A 19494-nucleotide genomic window follows, 5' to 3' on the forward strand; every position below is an offset into this window, starting at 1 on the left:
TTCACAAAAAGTAAATTTTTTAGAAATTCTAGCCACAGGAGTATATTTAGAACATAAAAGAACAGAATGATTCTTGGCATTGACAGGAATAGTCAATCAGAGTAAAAAATGGCTATTCCAAGTCTCCTGAGTAATCAATTGGTAACCACTTTAAAATGGTGAAAATTTCCCCAAAGTGTTCAACACTCAAAAGTATAAATGCTGCTGAATTTGGGGGAGGGGGGGTGTTGTCCTTCCACTTAAGAAGGAATTTTAGAGCAAGAAAGAATCTCAGATCTCTAATCTCCTACCTTTCTAGATGAGAAAACTGAAGCTCAAAAAGTTAATGTGACTCACTAAATTTGTATTCAATATATTTAATTTGGAGGTAGTTTGTTAACAGAATTTCAATTTCTCAAGAATAAATGGGTTTTTGTATGGCTATTACAAAATAGTAAAAATCTGAAAATAAGAAAAAATTGGCCTGTGATAGCTAATCAAGAAATCTTACTTTTACAAATTAAAATCTTACAAAAATAAATCCTAGCTATACTAAAAACCTGAGTGAAAAGTGTAACTCTGTAAGAAATAGAAGAAAATAAAATTGAGTATTTAGACACAGAATGGAGAAGGACTTTCTAATTTCTACAGTGATTTTTAAAATCAAATGGTATAAATCAACAGTTTTGCTCATATATGTATAAAAATAAGAAACAAGTTTGAAAAAACTACACATAACAAGTATGACAAAGATTTATGTCCTTGATATATAAAGAGCTTATTTGAATCAATGAGAAAAAAAATCCCAGTGGAAAAATGGACAAAGGAAATGAATAGGTTATTTACAGAAGATAGATGGAATAGTAAAAATTGCAAGATTCAACCTCACTAGAATAGAAATGTAAATTTCCCTCCCATCAACCTGACAAGAATACTGGGTTTCTCTTCCTAAGAATCATAACAGTCAATGAGGAGGAGGGTATTACAAAGCAAGTACTTTCATGTAGTGCTGATTATCTGAAAACTGGAACAAACTCTATGAAAAGCAGCTGAGCAAGAAACATAAAAGAAATTAACACAGTTCATACCAATGAGCAATAACTACAAAGCCAGAAATTCATCCTTAAGAGACATAACCTTAGGTAAAGATCTTTATAGAGACGTGCATCTCAGATTATTTATAACAGCAAAATTCTGAAAATCTATTTGCCCCTAAATGGGAAGAGTAGTTAAGTGAAACATGTTATGGAAACATAAGAATGGCCTCTCAATGTATACAGTGACACAGGTGGGAAGGCGAGGAGAAACTATGGTTAGTTCTCACTAAATTTTTCCTTTCTTGCTTGTATCTTTCTATTATTTCTAAATTCTCTATAAAAAGGCATTTACAGTTAGTGGAACCTTTTTAGAAGATTATTATTATTTTTTTTTTTGGTCTTTCTGCCATTTCTTGGGCCGCTCCCTTGGCATATGGAGGTTCCCAGGCTAGGGGTCCAATCGGAGCTGTAGCCACAGACCTACGCCAGAGCCACAGCAACTCGGGATCCGAGCCGCGTCTGCGACCTACACCACAGCTCACAGCAACGCCAGACCCTTAACCCACTGAGCAAGGGGAGGGATCGAACCCGCAACCTCATGGTTCCTAGTCGGATTTGTTAACCACTGCGCCACCACGGGAACTCCATAGTGGAACCTTTTTAAACATGAAAGTAATGGAAATGTGCTATCAATTCTAGCAAGTTGCTTGATGCCTTGTTCTCTAGTGGTAAACACCTATAAACCTTTAAGAATGAAGCTTGTTCTCAAAAACAAATTCAATCAGTAAAACAGGTCAAGAACTATCTAATATACTAAGTTAAAAAATATCTCAGGGCGTTCCTGTCGTGGCTCAGTGGTTAACGAATCTTACTAGGAACCATGAGGTTGTGGGTTTGATCCCTGGCCTTGCTCAGTGGGTTGGGGATCCGGTATTGCAGTGAGCTATGGCGTAGGCAGCAGCTACAGCTCCCATGAGACCCCTAGCCTGGGAATCTCCATATGCCAAGGGTGCAGCCCTAGAAAAGACAAAAAATAAAAAATAAAAATATAATAAAAAATATCTTGGAGCTAGAAAATGGGGAGGGGGAGAATGGTAAACACCAACAATGTGTCACTTTCTTTAGATTGAAGATTTATGAGCTTTCATGTACGATTTGTGTTCTTACCTGGTCATAACCCAGGAAGTAAAAGAGATGATGTTTAATGTAGCAAACACTGAAGGTGAAGAAACAAATTTCTAGAAACAAACACCTTCTTCAAAGTAAACCCTTGCCTTTCTTCTGTCTGTGTAGCACCCTCCTTTACTCTCCTGTCTTTGTTTTCTCATCCTTTCCCCTCATAAACGGTGGGTGCCTGGGAGCTCAAATCAGATCGTGCTCACCTATGTCTCTGTCCCATTGTGTGTGATGCCTGGTTCACTGCGTAGCAAATGTTTTTCTCAGTGACTATAAGCAAGGATAAATTCATCTTAGCCAAGTCCTTTAAGAAGTTGCTCTATATATGAAAAGGAGAAAGTTCTACTGCAGTTAAAAATTATTTAGATGCTCACAAAGTCAATTTTGTGCCATGGCTGAATGCCCACTACTGGTAGCAGCAAGCTTAACAGCTATCTGGCTGTCTCCCATCTTTACCTAGTAGGATTCTTTCTATTCACCTCTAAGAGCTCATGGGAGTCTGAAATAAGCTACTAATGGTGGAGAAACCAAGTGTCTGATTGATGAGGGAGGCTGGTGTTTGTCTGGACATCTCAGCACAGTTAGGTCAGTGTTCGAATGCCCCAGAGTCGGTGGGTTCCCACCTCCAGCTAAGGCACGCACTTTTCATTCCCCTGGGTCTTCCATAGGCCTGTCCCACCCACCTCTTCTCTTCTTTCTGTGGTCCCTCAGACTGGGAGGTCTGCAGCCTGCCATTCCTGATCACTGAGATGGAAAAGGCATCATTCCCAGCTTTTCTAATCCAGGGTGAAAAGTCTCAAAACTTTGGTTTGGGCTAAACTGGGACAAGCAAAACTCTTACTAGACTCTTCCCCAAAGGTTCTGGCATAGCCAGTCTCGGTGCATAAAAGCAGAAGCTGGAGCAAAGATGCAAAAATGGCAAACCAAAGAGGGTGAGGCCCAGGGAAACAGCAGCTGCGGTTGTTGACTATACCTAGGGCCACCCTGATCTTTTATTGAGAAGGATTTTTCCAGGGTGTGGTGAACTTTTCTCAGGTCTATGCAGATCTTCTCCATATGCCAAGATTATGAGTAATACTGAAGGACAGGAATTTGAGACTTACTGACTTGGGACAGAAGTGGGATGTACTTAAAACCAAGATGCAAGTCAGATGTGGTGGCCCAATTACCATGGAAATGACACTTAACAGTGCAACCGGTCATGAAAAGTATCTGTCCACAAGCATCTGGCATTCAAGAGTCATTCCTTAAAAGTCAAGAAGAATAAAACTGGCTGCTTTGTTCCAAAGTTTCTCCTCTTGGATATTAAGGGTTAGTTAGAATTCCAGCTCATCTAGGCTCAAAAGCCTCCCTTCTCCATCTGGTTGGTGTGCCCCTTAACCTCAAGCCTGTAGGTATAAATCAGCACTAAGACAGCATGGTTCTGTCTCTGCCACTTTATATCCTGTAGTTCTACTCACATCTTTTAAAATTCTAGTCATACAAATTACAAGAGGAGACAGTCTGATCCCTCTGGCTTCAATTACCCTCTCGGTTCCCATGATTTCAGAGTTATATCTCAGTACTGTGTTAATACGGAGATAATTTTTAAATGTGTGCTTCCCTATGAGTGTCTAATGAGAAGCACTGAATGATCCCATTTACTTTTCACTGACAGAATTGTTGGGGCCTGCTTTCAGGACTTGCTGTGTTAATTTTCTGATGGGGAGCTGCTAATAAACAGGGGAGAAGCAGATCAACAGAAATGCTTACTGTGGCAAAGGTCATTTCAATCAGGCTAGTCTCGCTTTAAAGCCCCACAAAACGTTAACTTCAGAAACACAAACAGATAAAAGCCTGTTTGTGCTTTTATTATATCTTTCTCTAATAAACCTGAAGGATTTCGGATAATGACGATTTTAATGAATGATTTCTTGCTTCTGACAACAGAGGCTAAAAGATAATACATTTTACTAGAAGAATATTATCAATGGTCCACATCTTCTTGTGATTAATGAACTTCTGACAGAATTAATGGATTGTAAAGTACTTATTGCCTATTTTAGAGGATACTCTTTATAATCCTATTTAGCAGGTGCCAGTTTTTGAGTGAAACTCTTTCTTACCCAGTCAAGACACGTCATACCTAAAAAGTTCTTTCCACTGCCTCTGACTCTCCAAGGAAAAGTCCAAGATACTCAGACTGACTGCAAAAAATAACACACATCACAATCCCCCAACTTGGAATAATGGTGAATTCACTGAGCATGGAGAAAATGATAGCATCCATCAACCATAAAATTCAGTTTGGGATTTTATTATGCATTGCACCATTTGGGAATCATTAGAATTCTTTCTTCACAAGAGTATTAATATAAAGCTTGTTTTACCTCTCTTAATCTTCGCCAAGGCAAGATCAAGGAAGGTTTAACGAATGATCCGTATGAAGAACCATTCTCTTCCTCTTTGACTGCACAGGGTCAAAATTTTACCCGGATACCTTCCACCCTGCCCCCACCTGGGAGGTCACTAAGATACACTTCCATGACTCATTAAGTTTTCATGAGCTTCCTTAGAAATCCCTACCCCCCCAGCCACTTCCTGCCATCTTAATTGTCTTATTATCACCATTGTTCTCTCCCTCCCAGTACTTCTTGGATCCTGAGAAGCCCCTAATCCTTTCTTGTGACTCAGCTCACCTCAATCATGCCCAGCCATTCCTGGCACCAGAACAAAGGACATTTGCAAGGCTTTGTTAAAATTGCCAAGCCTTGTTCGATTAATTATGTACAAATGTACAATAAATGAGCATACATGCTGTATTTTATTTCTCCATTTTGCTTTCCATTTAGGAGGGGAAGATTGGAAAAGAATAAAAACCTTCAAAAACCTATTTCAGGTAAACCGAAGTGTGATGGCACTGACTTCTTCAGACCCAAACAATTAAGTCTTTTCTGCTTCAGAAATGGGAGTGGGTGGTTTTTTAAAAATTAGAGACAAATTTTTATGTAATGACAAGAACATGGTCATGTTTTAAGGAAAATATGGGTATTTAACATGATTTATTAGAAAAATATGTACTGTACATTTGCCCACAGTCTGCTATGTTCTGTTATGATATTTGCAGCAAGCATCTATTTTTGCTATCTTAAAACAACATTTACGGCTGCTGTACGCCAGATGGAATTTTCCCTTTCCACCCACTTACCACTGAAAAAGAGAAATAAGGTCCTTTGCATCCCACATGCAAATCTTTTATAAATTTCTTTTCCTCATCTTTATCAACTGAAGTATGTGAATCAACTCAGAAACCACCAAACTCTGGCTGAATCAGTATAGAGCAAATGTCATAGAGCAGAGTAAGTACATTTAATGTGAACATGCATGCCTGCTGGGTGTTAATTAACAGAAGTATTCACATTACATGCAGGCTCAAAATTCATTTCTATAAAAGTAGGGCTGGATTAAAGTCAACTTTTTAAAGAAAAATGATGATGTTGTGGCATATGTTAGGGAAAAGCGAACAAGTAAGAACCATAACTGGACATTCTGTCTTCATAACAAAGCATTAGTGGTTATGCCAGGTATCGCTTTATATAAAATCAAGAGAGGACCTGTGAGGAAAGGAGAGTCAGAAAGCTTTGCAAGGGGTGAGTGTGACCCAGTCTCCACCTGCAGACCCCGTTCCCACACGGCAGCAGAGGAATCGCCAAAATTCCAGTCTAATCATCTTTCTCTTGTTCAAATGCTTCACAAGAGCATGGGATACTGCTCTTAGCTCCCGCTTTGGCTAAGCCTGTGTGGAGGCCTTGCAGTACTACCCTCTGGCCCCTGTGCCCCTCCCCCAGTGCACTGTCCCCCACCTCCAACTCCAGCCACCGGGTTCTGTCTGCAGAGCTCTCTGAGGTGGCCTCTTCTCTCAAGTCCTCACACGGGTTCTTCCCTCTGCCTGGAATGCCTTGCCTTCCTCACCTCTCTCAGTCGCTCTTCTGAGTCTTCAGATTCTGTCTCTTTCTCAGGGACACAGGCATGTCCCCCTGGACCAGGTAAGCTGCCTGTGACAAGCTTCCACTGCACCCTGGAACTCAGTGCACAGGTAACCAGCCTCTGAATTCCTTGCCCAGGAGTTCCCGTCGTGGTGCAGTGGTTAATGAATCCGACTAGGAACCATGAGGTTGCGGGTTCGGTCCCTGCCCTTGCTCAGTGGGTTAACGATCCGGCGTTGCCGTGAGCTGTGGTGTAGGTTGCAGACGCGGCTCGGATCCCGCGTTGCTGTGGCTCTGGCATAGGCCAGTGGCTACAGCTCTGATTCAACCCCTAGCCTGGGAACCTCCATATGCCGCGGGAGCGGCCCAAGAAATAGCAACAACAACAACAACAAAGAAAAAGACAAAAAGACAAAAAAAATTTAAAAAAATAAAAAAATAAATAAAAAATTGAATTTCTTGCCCAGTCAAAGGCAGGGATGGAGCAGGGAAGTCTCTGGGGAAGCAAGGCTCATGCATGCTGGTACCTATGTCTCTATATTCCTTGATGTCTCCTCATGTTTTATGTCCCCAAGCCTCAGGAGCACATGATAGTCATAAAGTCCTGTCCCTCTCTCTGTGAGGGGCTGTCCATCTGCCTGTGCATTTTTTCTCTACCTTTCTGTCTTAAAGCATCCATTATAAACTCAAATGAAACCAACCCACTAAAGATTTCTAGTGTTATCAGACTGGATAACAATCTATGAGGTATTAATATTGTTATATTAATGCAGATCGGGCTATGATAGGTGTAGAGAAAAAAAAGAATATAAGGTTGCCAGGGGTCTGGTGCGAGATATACCACAGAGAGGAATGAAAGTCAAAGGAAAACAACCAATTTTTCAATATTACACCTCAATCATTTCTCAAACCTACGTGAGATGATATGGGCATTTTAATTTTCTAAGAATAACAACTTAAAAAACCTGGGGGGGTAGTATCTATACCACAGGGAATGTAAGATCCATTGAGAACACAAGTTTGACAAATCAAACTAACTGAGTCAGTATCCATTTTCTTAATTGAGCCATTTAAAAATAAACCTGGGAGTTCCCATTGTGGCGCAGTGGAAACAAATCTGACTACGAACCATGAAGTTGCGGGTTCGATCCCCGGCCTCACTCAGTGGGTTAAGAATCTGGCATTGCAGGTGTAGGTCACAGACGCGACTTGGATCTGGCGTTGCTGTGGCTGTGACGTAGGCCGGCAGCTGCAGCTCCAATGTGACCCTAGCCTGGGAACCTCCATATGCCTCGGGTGCAGCCCTGGAAAGACAAAAGAGAAACAACAACAAAAAATAAATAAATAAATAAATAAATAAAATAAACCTGAAGATTTTCAGAAACATAAACAAATATCATAATAAGTTCCTCTCTTTAAAATGTTAAAACTGTTAAAAACTGAAACTAGTATTTTAAAAATACCGAAATTTCAGGAGTTCCCTTGTGGTGCAGTGGGTTAAGGATCTGGCATTGTCACTGCAGCAGCTTGGGGTGCTGCTGTGGCTCAGGTTTGATCCCTGACCGGGTAACTTCCACATCTGAAAAAAAAAATGTTGAGACTTGAATCGAGATTCCTGTGAGAACCTAAAAATCTAGCTAATGGGCAGATGGCTTCCCCCAGACAGCGTGAGCACATCACTGATGTCCACTCCTGGCTGCCATTTTTCTGGAAAGAAAAATCAAAAGCAGAATTTAAAGTGAACCAAACTTGTAAACCTTCCTTTTGAAAAAGGAGAAGAGTTCCTTTTTGGATTGCTGCAATGGTGAGTAGGTTTACCGGAGGTATTTCCCTCTCCCTGAACGCCTGTGAAATTATTTAAATACTTTCATTAAATACTGTCTTGAATGGTTACTTTATTTTCCATGTGTGATTTTTTTCTCCAGGGAGGCTGTACACTTCTTGGCTGTCCTGCCACTTTTGTGGTTACTTTGTGACCATATTAATCCTGATGAAAAATGAACTAAAACAACTCACTCAAGGAAGGCTACTTGCTCCAAAAAAGTGAGTACTTTAGTACAAACCAACTCAAAGTCAGGATTTTGTAATTAAGAAAAAATAACACGGTTTTACACAGGATTTCTCAGTAGTGGGCAACTTAACATATCATGACTTGCCTATTACATCTGAATTTTGCCTTTCCATATAAAACAATAATGTTGTAACATTCTATTTGTCTTTAAATAGTTTCTTGGTTCACCTAAATTACTGGCGAACTTCAAATAATGCCATGATTGCTCTTTGACTTGCTGAGGTGTATAAGGCAAGGTTGAACACAGAATGATAAAGCCATTTCCGTTTAGTACTTCATAGACAGTAAAAAGACGGCTTTCACTTTATATTAAGCTTTTTTTTTTTTTTTTTTTTTTTTTTTCAAAGTAACAGACTAAATGGAAGTTGGGAAAATGCAGAGCCCAGCATTCGGTATGTGAAATAGGAGTGGCAGGAGCCAGAATACTCTAAACCACTTCTTCCCTAGTAATGCAGGACCATAGAACCCTTTGACGCAGGCAGGGTTCCAGGATGAGGCTGCAGGAAACGGGGAAAAGGAAATTCCGGTTGAGGTGGAGAGATAGGGACCCTACCCTGGCAGCAGATGATGCCAAGATTCAGTTTCAGAATGTGCAAAAGCCCCTTCCCGCCCATATTTCATGAGTGAATTGGAAAAGGGGAAGGAAGTAGGGCGGGTCCCCAGGCTTAACAAAGGAACTGAAGAACTGCGGGTGGGGAGAGGGAGGGATGCAGACAGGGTCCCCAGGGAAAGTGTCGCTGCTTAGCATGACCTGCACGTCCATTTTATAGACCTTCATTTCTGCTGTTGGGAAATTAGGAAGTCCAGTTGAAGAGCTCCTCAGTTAGGAAATGAGAAAGTCCAGATGAGGCTGATATTTCTACTCTACAGGTTAATACACTACAGAGCACACACTACCTTTCGGGAAACACTGCGTTTCGGTTTTGGGGTACACGGTGCACCGGTACCCCAGAAAACAGCACCCACATCTAGATAGATATTTTAATCCTGCTACTTCACAGAGACTAAATGGGAACAGTTTACACACTTTAAAAAATTAAGTTAGGACTCAAGCTAGTGCTTCCTCATTTGCTTTTCTTTTTTCCTTCTCTCTCTTCGCCCCCAGCATCCCTTCCATACTCAGGAGTTCTGTCTTTCCTCCAGGGCCGTCCCCCTGGTCACCCCTCTTTCTCAGGACCATCTGATTCTTGTCATTCTGCCTTCCTGTCCTATCAAGCTTCCTGGGTGATGATGCTGAGACAAGGTGCCACCCAGGAGCAGTCAGACTGGAGCTCCTGCTTAGCCTGGCTCTGCTTAATCACTGAGCTGCCTCACACTGCACTAACATCATTTACCTCACACAAGGGCCCCCCTCATCCTCCTTTTTCATGAAAACTGACAGAATAAGTCAATGGCTCTTTGATATTTCTAGGATGAAGTGAAACGTCTCAGCCCCCCAAATCCTCCGCAGCCTGGTCCCATCTCATTTCTAACGCGTCCTTCTCCTGCCTCCTTGGCACCCTTTCCCTCGACCCCACCCTTGGCACTCTGGTGACACAGAATGGTTTCATTTTCCAAAACATATCTTGTGCATATTCTAATGCCCTTCCTCCCACTGGGAATGTTATTCTTCAGTTTGAGTTGTTTAAATCCAACCTAAAAACTTACTTTATTTTTTATTTTTATCTCTTCGGGTCTGTACCCGAGGCATATGGAGGTTCCCAGGCTGGGGGTCAAATCGGAACTGTTGCTGCCAGCCTGCACCAGAGCCACAGCAATGCCAGATCCGAGCCATGTCTGCGACCTATACCACAGTTCACACAATGTCGGATCCTTAACCCACTGAGCGAGGCCAGGGATTGAACCCGTGTCCTCATAGATGCTAGTTGGGTTCATTAACCACTTAGCCACGATGGGAACTCTTAAAACCTATTTTAAATTCCCCATATCAAACTCCCCCTCTGCCATGAAAGAGAATCCTGTTTCTCCAGGTGTAAATTCTGCGTGTTAACACCTGTGCATCTCTCTGGGGCTTATCCCTGCCTCCTTCTATGGTGGCGATTTCTGACTTTGCTTTTCTCCACAATTTGGCTACACTCTTTCAGGGTAAGAATTACCATAGTTAATCTGGATCCTCTACAACATCAGCTTTAATAAAAGTGTACCGAATGAATAGACAAACAAGAGTGTTCTAGAATTACAGCACAGTAATGGGTTAGGAGAGCATCCTTAAAATCACAGTTAGTTCTAAAGGAGGCACACACATCACTGAAGCCAAGGCCAAAGCTTTGGCCAAATAATCCCATTCATTTTGATGTTGCCAGAGATCTCCATGGTCCAGGCACTGTGAAAGTATCTGGGACTCAGAAGAGGCAGTCTCTCTACTGTTAGCCAGAACAGTGTGTTCACGAGATAAACACTGTGTGCTTTAGAATATATCTCAGGCACCTGAAACACACTGCAGGTCAAAGCAAAGGTGACCAGCCAATCCGGTGATAAACAGAACTTTCTCATGTCTACCAAGAAACCGTAATACAAATTCAAAAATCGCTTAATACACATTAGCAGACACATCCCCTCCATTGCCAGTTGTCCCATTCTGCCAATTTTATCATCTAAATGACTCAACATCTGTGGCCTTCTCATTTCCCAGAGCTGCCACCCTGTTGAGGCTTATATTGCTCACCTGACTCATAAGAGTTTTCTAAGGGTTCTTTTCTGCTCAATCTTTCCTCTAAACCAATGCCAGAGAGATCTGGCACATCTGATTATGCCACTTCCCTTCTTTGATGGCTTTACTTTGCCAGAAAGGCAAGTCCAAACTCCTTAGAGCGGACCGCCAGGCCTTTCACAACTGAATTCTAGTCTCCCTTACAGGCCACTCCACCCACTTCATTTACCAGGAATTGCCCAGGGCTCAACTCCTGCATCTTCCTGCTGATAACCTCTGCCTTTAATGCTCTTCCCTGCTCTACCCTTCTATGGCCATCAGCCATCCTTCAAGGTCAATCTCAAAAATCCCCATGTAGTAACACATACCCCTTCCTCTATGGATAGAATCACAGAATTAAGACTAGAAAATATATCTATGTAAGAGGCACTTTCTTTAAAGAATTCATGACCCGATGTTAATCTCACTCTCATAATATTTGTAAGAAATGGACTCATCTGCCTCCTTCTTAAAATTCTCACATAATTTCCAACACTTGGAATGAGTGTTGGCTAATTCTGCCTTTAAGCTTCTTCATACAAAACAGGAAAACTAAGTGCTTCCTGAGAAACTTGTGATAATTACACACTTAACTTTTTAAATTTCAGAAACACTTTGGCAAAAGCACAGAGTGAAGTGTTTCTCTAATTGCGTCCATTTATAAACATGGCATTTACCAGTTTAAGAAGATATTAGATATCCTAACTCGGAAAACTAGAAGCCCCTTCAGTTTGTAACAAGACCTACCAGCAACAAAAGTTTTCTTCTATCCCATTCAGGTCTATCTGTGTGCTGCAGAACCTCAAAGTAGCTCTCTTATTTTGGCACATACGTATACAAAGGGATGTGACACTCTAGGCCTGGAGAAGCAATGAGGTTTAGTGAAAAGAATGACTCAATAGGCAACTTGTATTCTAACTCAAATTTTATCACTGGTAGGAATGGTAGGATGAGGGAGATGAAGCAATCACACAAGAAAGGAAATATAACCTAGATGAATCTAATCTAATTTAGCATGTGACTCTAAGGTTTGGTCATTCTTATTATTGTTATACCAAGAATAGGAAATGGCAGAAGGAGGTTTACATTAAGTAAACTGCAGTTTCCTCTGTATATTCTGTTTGTTGTAACTGAGCTTTTGTGATCAAGAACAGATGACTGCTCTTGCAAAGAAAGCGAGGGCAGGAAAAACGAAAATGCTGCAACCATCTTATGGACATTGTAAGCTCAATGGGTGAGCAAAGGTATCGCTATATCAAGTGCTTAAGACAAAAGAGTGAAATAATCTATCAGAGGGTTTTTATTCCTAGTAAATCACTGTAAAAAGTGGAAGCATCTGGTGTGGAACATTCCATTAGGTGCTGGCCTTGAGAGTTAATGAGTTTAGCTATGTCAGCCCGCAGAAGGGGGATCACAGGGTGGCCAAGTTCATATTTATCACCAAGGAAGAAAGATCCTTAATACTCAACTTTCCTGCCCTTGGGCTACAGTAGGAAAAGTCTACATAGAAAAGGCCATCATTCCACTATTTGTTTATATGGAATCTTTTCTCTCCGAAGCACACACACTTCAGAGCTGTTGATACACCCAAACGATGACATTTGCGACATTTTGCGCAAGAAGGAAAAGACCTTAGTGTTCCTTTTTACGATCTTAAAACGAAGGTTTAAAGAGAACAGCAAGTACAAAACCGCAAGCAGAGTTGCAAACCTTCCACCACTAAATTTCCATCTCACATTAAAAAGTCTTTACAATTATCAGCAGCCTGTTCAGTTTTCTATTACCATATAGGTGGAGAGTATTATATTCTCATTAGCTGTAACTATAATATTGTGGATTAAACTAATAAACCAAAAGCAACACATGTATCTTTTCAATAAGCACAGAGCTGTGTGTGGCCTAAGGCTGATGACTTCTAACCTTGGTGATGAGGTAATCTACTATTGGTTTGATTTCACAAGATTTTGCCTTCCCCTCAGGTTGTCTCTGATCCACTGAATCAAATATGCAATCCACTGTAAACTAGGTCAACCATTTCTAGGATCACTAGGAAGGAAAACTGCTCCCAATTAAACTAGGACATGTTTTTGTATCATCAATTGTTAAGACGCATCCTGATTTCAGAGGTACTACAATGTGCGGGAGACACGCACCACGAAATCAATAAAATACAGCCCGTGAAAACTACTACTCTTCTAATTCAAAGGAACCAAAAGGGATATGGTTTTGAGAAATTTAAGATACACTGGGATATTCAAATATTCTAAGGATGTGGCAGAGGGTAGGAGTACGTCTTTGATAGGATCAACCTTCAGGGTGTTTTTAACATCTCAAACATGACCCTTAACTTTCTGTATCATCTGCGAACTTCTCAACAGTACCTGTTGAAGTGAAGGCTCCTGAGATCTTCACTTGCACTTAAAGCCACCTTTAAGTTTCTAAGTTCACCTCAGAAATAACTGCTATCATGAGGCTTTGAAACTGCCAGATTATTCTCGCCCTTGAGACGCCAATGGTAATGACGTGATGCTAGGCTGCTGGAGATGAGTTATGTTATTAAACTAAACAGCCTGCCATTTACAAACATCTCACCTCCTCTCCTGCTCAGTAAAAGTCTGGCATTTCTATTGATGGCCTCGGAGCAGAAAAGGCCTTGGAAGGGGTTGAGAATAAAATTCCAAGGAGAATTTAAAGGCCAAAAAAGACATGTTCATAAGCCCTGAGGAATGTTCCCCTTCATGAGCAATCCTGGACAGTTCAGCGCTGAGAGTGAAGCTGTACACACAACAACAACAAGTCAACAGACGACAACAACGCAGACCAGAAGAAAGTGGTCCCATTGTCTCCCCAGCATGACGGCAGCGTCCTCAGCTCTAAGGCTCAATCTGAATAACTGCTTTCAGGAGAACTGAGCAGAGTGTCCCTTTCCTCCAGCTGAACTGTATCAGAGACAATGTAACTCTTGTTGGAACACAAAGGTTCACAACACACTGGGAAAACCTCCCTCTGACTTTCCCACTTGGTGAGAACATCTAGGATCCACTCTTCTGCTCTTACCTATTTCTTGTGACTTCCAATCCATTCGTTTGGGAACTAGATCTAATCCCTTATATTAAAACATAAAAGTGCACTGACATGTTCTTTCAAAACTCACATTCCTCAAACTATCTGATGGGGTGAAACTCCCCAAGTCAAACTTGAAAGCCATCAAATAGGCGTGTATTCATCTTTGTTCCCATGTGTTCTTATATTTCTACATGATTTACTTCTGTGAAGAGTTCTCTTATAAATAAACCCACTGTCATAAACCACTGGCTTAGAAAATTACAGTAGCTGTCATTTTTTTTTTTTTAACTATGAAGGGGAAAAAAAAAATCCCAAACCTAAAGAATTTAACATCAAATATTCTTTCCTTGAAACATACAATCAGGCAGAAACATTTTCTACCCCTTAAAATCTGCATCCCCAAGAGGAAAAGGCTTACGTTGTCTGACTTCTCTTGTTCTTTTTTGTCCGTCTGCAAAAATTGACAGTTTTCTCTTGCCAGCTTCTGAACCAGTTCAATTCGCCCGATATCATCTCTCTCCTGAAGTTTGCACATCACCCCAGCCTTGAGAGTCGGAGAAAAAGCAAAGATGTACTTAAATCCACAGTCCCAGGACATGACACCACAGCAAAGTTCCCCTTATAATAAGCTCATCTTCTCCATCATCTGGATTAAATCATGGTCTTGGTAAGATATTTTGCCCTTCCAAAATTGAAACTGTATTATCTTAATCTAGGAATGTCGCACCAAAACACTTAAAAGTTGAGATCATTCCTCGGTCTAGTTTAACAGACTGAAAGGCAGAGCAAACTAAATCATTTGCTACTAAGGGGTGCTCCTGATATGCCACTATTTGTTCCTGACAGCCTGTTTCCTGTTACATAAGCCCAGCAAGAGGTTAAAAACTCATGGGAAAGTTAGCCAGGAACTACTCCGGCAATAAGGGTGAAGTGATAGAGAGTCCTAAAAATAACAGTACACGGCCTTCTAATTCCTCAGCTCCACCAGCTCATTCCATGGACAAATACCCAGCCAACAAGAAGATCACAAGATAATTTTTTTTCACAACTGGAAAGTTACTATGGGGCATTACTAGCAAAATACTTCCAGTGTTACATGAAATATGGTGGAAAGAGTTATTACAAATAAACTGCACAGAGAAAGCTTAAAATCTTATCAGGGTTTAGAAACGCTCTACAAAGCATCAAGTTTTTTATTACATCCAACACCAAATAATAATAACATGGAGGAGGAGACTCTAGGACTTGGATCAGTAAAAAAAAAAGTTCATTATAACACACAAATTATGAACTGTGTCTGCTCAAATTCTTTCAAAAATGGTTCATACTGCTATATCAGGACATGATCTAAACAGAAATCTGAAGTTACTCTTGGCAGGAACAGTCAAAACTATCAAATCTCTTACTTATACAATCTACAGGATTTGAAAGGACTCAGCAACTAACCAAACACAGGGAAGAGGCCAGCACGTCATCACAGCTTCAGGCTCTTAACGGTTTGTACTAAAGATAGACATTTTGTTGAGGGGGCATCAGAAAAACGGAGAAGTAAAGACTAAGTATGCATTTCTAAAGGTAAGGACGTCTCCTTAACTAGCAGGCTCTCCAACAAACAGGAAGGAAACAAGCAAACAAAAAACCATTGAAATGGCCCAAATCAGACTCCCATGGAACAGCAAATGGAATTCCTCTGCCCAAGTCAGAGATTTATTTTTACAGCATTCTTCACAAGTTGTCTTCCAGTTCATCTCCAAGGTTTCCTTGGACAAGGATCTCAGTTTATTTTAAGACAGTCTGTGCAGTGCTGGAGAGTCAGAATTATTGGAAAGTCCCTTATCATGCTAGACAAAACTCTGAGAGCACTGAACTTCAACCCATAAATACTAGCATTGCCTTTTAAGCAACTGAAACTATGTCCATTTTTTTTATCCAAAATGACAACCTTACAAATACTTAAATACCAATGTTTATGATATCCTCCTTTCTGCATTCTCATGCATGTTCCCTAGCTCCGTATTTTCTTCATTCATTCACACATTCAACTGATTTTATCTGAACCACCACCATGTGCCACGATCTATTATAGGTTCTAAGGATACAGTAGTGAACAACAACAATAAAAACAAAGTCCCACATTCATGAAGCTTATATTTAATAGAGGATGTAGATAACATAACACATAATTATGAAAAATACTGGATGGCAATACATATGGTAAGAAGTAAAATAAAGCCAGGTAAGGGACAGAGAAACGTTATGAGATAGGAATGTCAGAACAGGAACCCTTGATTGATATTTGAGTAGAGAACTAAAATAAGTGCAGAATGTTCAAGGCAGAGGAACAGAAGTGCAACAGCCCTGAGGCTTGGGAGTGTTTGGTGTGTTCAAGGAAGAGCAAAGCAAAGGGCAGGCTGGAGCACAGATGTTAAGCGGGAGATGGGCAGGACTGCTCAGTGAGGTGATGCTGGACCAGAATATACAGCTGCCTTACAGATGTGTTAAGGGGTTAGATGCTTTTTCTGAATGAGATGGAAATACAGAATGTTTTGAACATGGGGCTGGTATACCTTAACTTCCATTTTAACAGGATCGTTCTGCCTTCTGGGTTGAGAAAACAGTGTGAAGTGGGGAGAAGCACTTGAAGCTAGGTGACCAACTAGGTAGGAGACTGGTCTTCAGACAAGAAATGGCTTGGAACTTGTGGCAGCAGTAAAGATGGTGAGAAGCAGTTAGAATCTGGATCTATTTCAAAGGTAGGGCTCGCCGAAGATACATGGCCTGAGTGCCTGGAAGGGTAGGGTTGTCATTTCCTGAGATTGGGAAGACTAGGGGAGGAGGTCCAGGGAGGTATCTGCCCATTAGACACCAAGTGGAGCTGGCCGTCCAGAGGTCCATAAGCCTAAGCTGGAGGTAAACTTTGAGATTCATCACAGTGCAGATGGTATAAAAACCAGAGGAAGAATGGGGTGACCAATGGCCTGATGGAAACAGAGAAGAAATCCATGAACTGAGGCTAATACTGAGATACAGGGAGGATGAGATGTCTGAAAAGGAGAATAAGGAGGAGCGGCTCTAGGAGAACCTGGTGAGTAGCAAAGATGCTGCTTTAAGGGGGAGGGAGTGAAAAACTGCATCCAATGCAGCTGCAACATCAAATAAGAGGAGTTCAAATCACCTGACATTGAAGTTAACAAACGTAACTGGTGACTCTGAAGATCATGCTTTTCTTTTTAGAGAAAAAAGTGGTGGTGGGGGGGAACCTCATGAGCTTGGGTTTAACAGAATGAGAGAACTCTTTTGAGGAGTTTTATTACAAGCAGTGGGGCACCAGTTAAAGAATGATGTTGCAGGAGTTCTGCTTGCTTGTTTATGGTGAGTGTATTTCAGCATATTTATCTTTATTAGAAATCAGCCAGTACAGAAGTAAATTCGATGATGTAGGCGAGAGAGGGAGCCTTTTTAGGACTAATGTCCTTGAGTATGAAAGAGAGCATAAAAATCTACTCTCTGAAACGGGAATATGAAAACTTTACTCACTGAAGCAGAAGAGGGGGTGGAGTTCAGGGGTAAATTGCAGGGAAGCTGGCATATCTGGGGGTGGGAACATGTGGAAATTCTTTTCTGAAGACTTCTATTGCCCAGAAAAATAAGGAGTCAAGTTATTAGTAGAGAGGAGGGACTGTAAGGAGATGTGGGAGGTGTGAGAAAAGAAGCCATGTAATGGTCATTTCAGTTCCGAGGGCCGGCAAATGTTTTTTGCAAAGGGCCAGAGTGGAAATACGCTAGGCTTAGTGGGCCACGTGGTCTCCGGGCAATTACCCAATTGTGCAGTTTTAGCACAAAAGCAGCAAGAGACAGTATGTAAATGAATGAGCGCAGCTGTATTTCAATAACACTTTATTTACAAAAATAGGCAGCAGGCTGTGGTTTCTCAACTCCTGACCTAAGAGCAGAAGAAATTGGACAAGGAAAGTGGAATAAGATTGCCAAGCATTAGGAAGGGTCCATCTGATTTTATTTTTAGATCCTTTTACCATCCTAGCCATTCTCCTTAGGGCATATTGGTTTGTCAGGATTTTAATGGACTCCCCATAACCTGTGATAATGCTAAATATACAATCTTGAAGAAGCTCTTTTAAAAAAAAAAAAAGAAGTAGAGCTGATTTACAATGCTGTATCAGTTTCAGGTATAACACACACTGATCCAGTTTTATATACACACATATATATAAAATATATGCATGAGTATATATATATATAGTATATATATATAATAGATTATCACACACACACATATATATTATCTTTTTCTTTTTTTTTTTTTTTTTTTTAGGGCCACAGGTGTAGCATATGAAAGTTCCCAGGCTAGGGGTTGAAATCAGAGCTGCAGCCTCCAGCCTACACCACAGCCACAGCAACACCGGATCCTTAACCCACTGAGTAAGGCCAGGGATTGAACCCACATCCTCGTGGATACTAGTTGGGCTCATTTCCACTGAGCCACAACAGGAAGTCCTGATTATCTTTTTATTGGCTGTGTCCATAGCATGTGGATGTTCCCAGGCCAAGGATCAAAACTATACCAGAACTGTAACCCATGCCACAGCAGTGAGGAGCCAGATCCTTAACCTGCTGAGCCACAAGGGAACTCTTGATTAAGTGTGTATGTGTTAATTCCAACCTCCTAATTTATCCCTCCACCTTCTCTTTCCCTGGTGGTAACCATGAGTCTATTTTCTACGTCTGTGGGTCTATTTCTGTTTTGTAAATAAGTTCACTTATGAAGATGCTCTTTTACACCAGTATCAGAGAGTAAAAATGGATCTGTGGTGCTAAGGATCCTCCTTTAGACTAAGAAGGCAAAGAAATTATTCAGGAAAATTTCTACATAAAAATGATTAACATTCTTCAAATGTTTGACACTTAAAGGGATATATTTCTATTATCTAAAAAATTTATTTATGCTGGCCATCAAGGATTTCTTCTCTTTTCATCCATGTCATCCCTGTGGTGTTTAATATACTGTCCTGCTAGAGAGAGGGGGTGTTAATGACACTGCAGGCTTTGGACCTGCTCCTCTCCCCAGTGTGGCACCCCTGTGTAACAGAGGGCATGTGTGGGAACAGGCCAGGCAGGGGGGTACCCAGGAGGAAAGCGCTGTGAGCTAACTAATTTAGCAAGTGGGAATGAAACGGTTACCTCTCCTCACCAGCACAGGTCCCAAAGCCACTAGACTGAGGTTCCACAGACTCTAATTTGGAGACAGGGGCTTTCCTTCTGTCTGTGGGTCCCAAAAATATTCTTTAAAAAAATAAAAAAAAAACTAATATCATTAGCAATAAAAGGGCAGGAACGAGTAAAGGAAACTTAAGAGACCTTGACTATTTTTCTGCTTTCTAGGTGAACACGAGTTTTTTTATTAAGGTCCTAAATAGAGACGTTTCTTTCTAGAGGAAATCCATTTTTATTAAAACCACACACTTGGGTATACAAATTATGTATTTTAAACTG

General features: G+C 41.0%; 1 protein-coding gene across 8 annotated transcripts in view; it reads right to left on the reverse strand.

The window, feature by feature from the left end:
* Window positions 1-19494, reverse strand: part of RAPGEF5 (Rap guanine nucleotide exchange factor 5) — a 274179-nt gene that overhangs the window by 90446 nt on the left and 164239 nt on the right. For 6 of the 8 annotated variants that reach the window (XM_021063441.1, XM_013989577.1, XM_021063440.1 and 3 more), the window contains exon 9: window positions 14402-14527. The exons of the other annotated variants lie outside the window; for them this stretch is intronic. In XM_021063441.1, coding sequence (XP_020919100.1) covers window positions 14402-14527 — 126 coding nt within the window. The remainder of the gene's footprint in view (window positions 1-14401; window positions 14528-19494) is intronic. 8 annotated transcript variants of the gene reach the window in all.

The sequence above is a fragment of the Sus scrofa genome, chromosome 9 (assembly GCF_000003025.6).
Source record: "Sus scrofa isolate TJ Tabasco breed Duroc chromosome 9, Sscrofa11.1, whole genome shotgun sequence".
NCBI lineage: Eukaryota > Metazoa > Chordata > Mammalia > Artiodactyla > Suidae > Sus > Sus scrofa.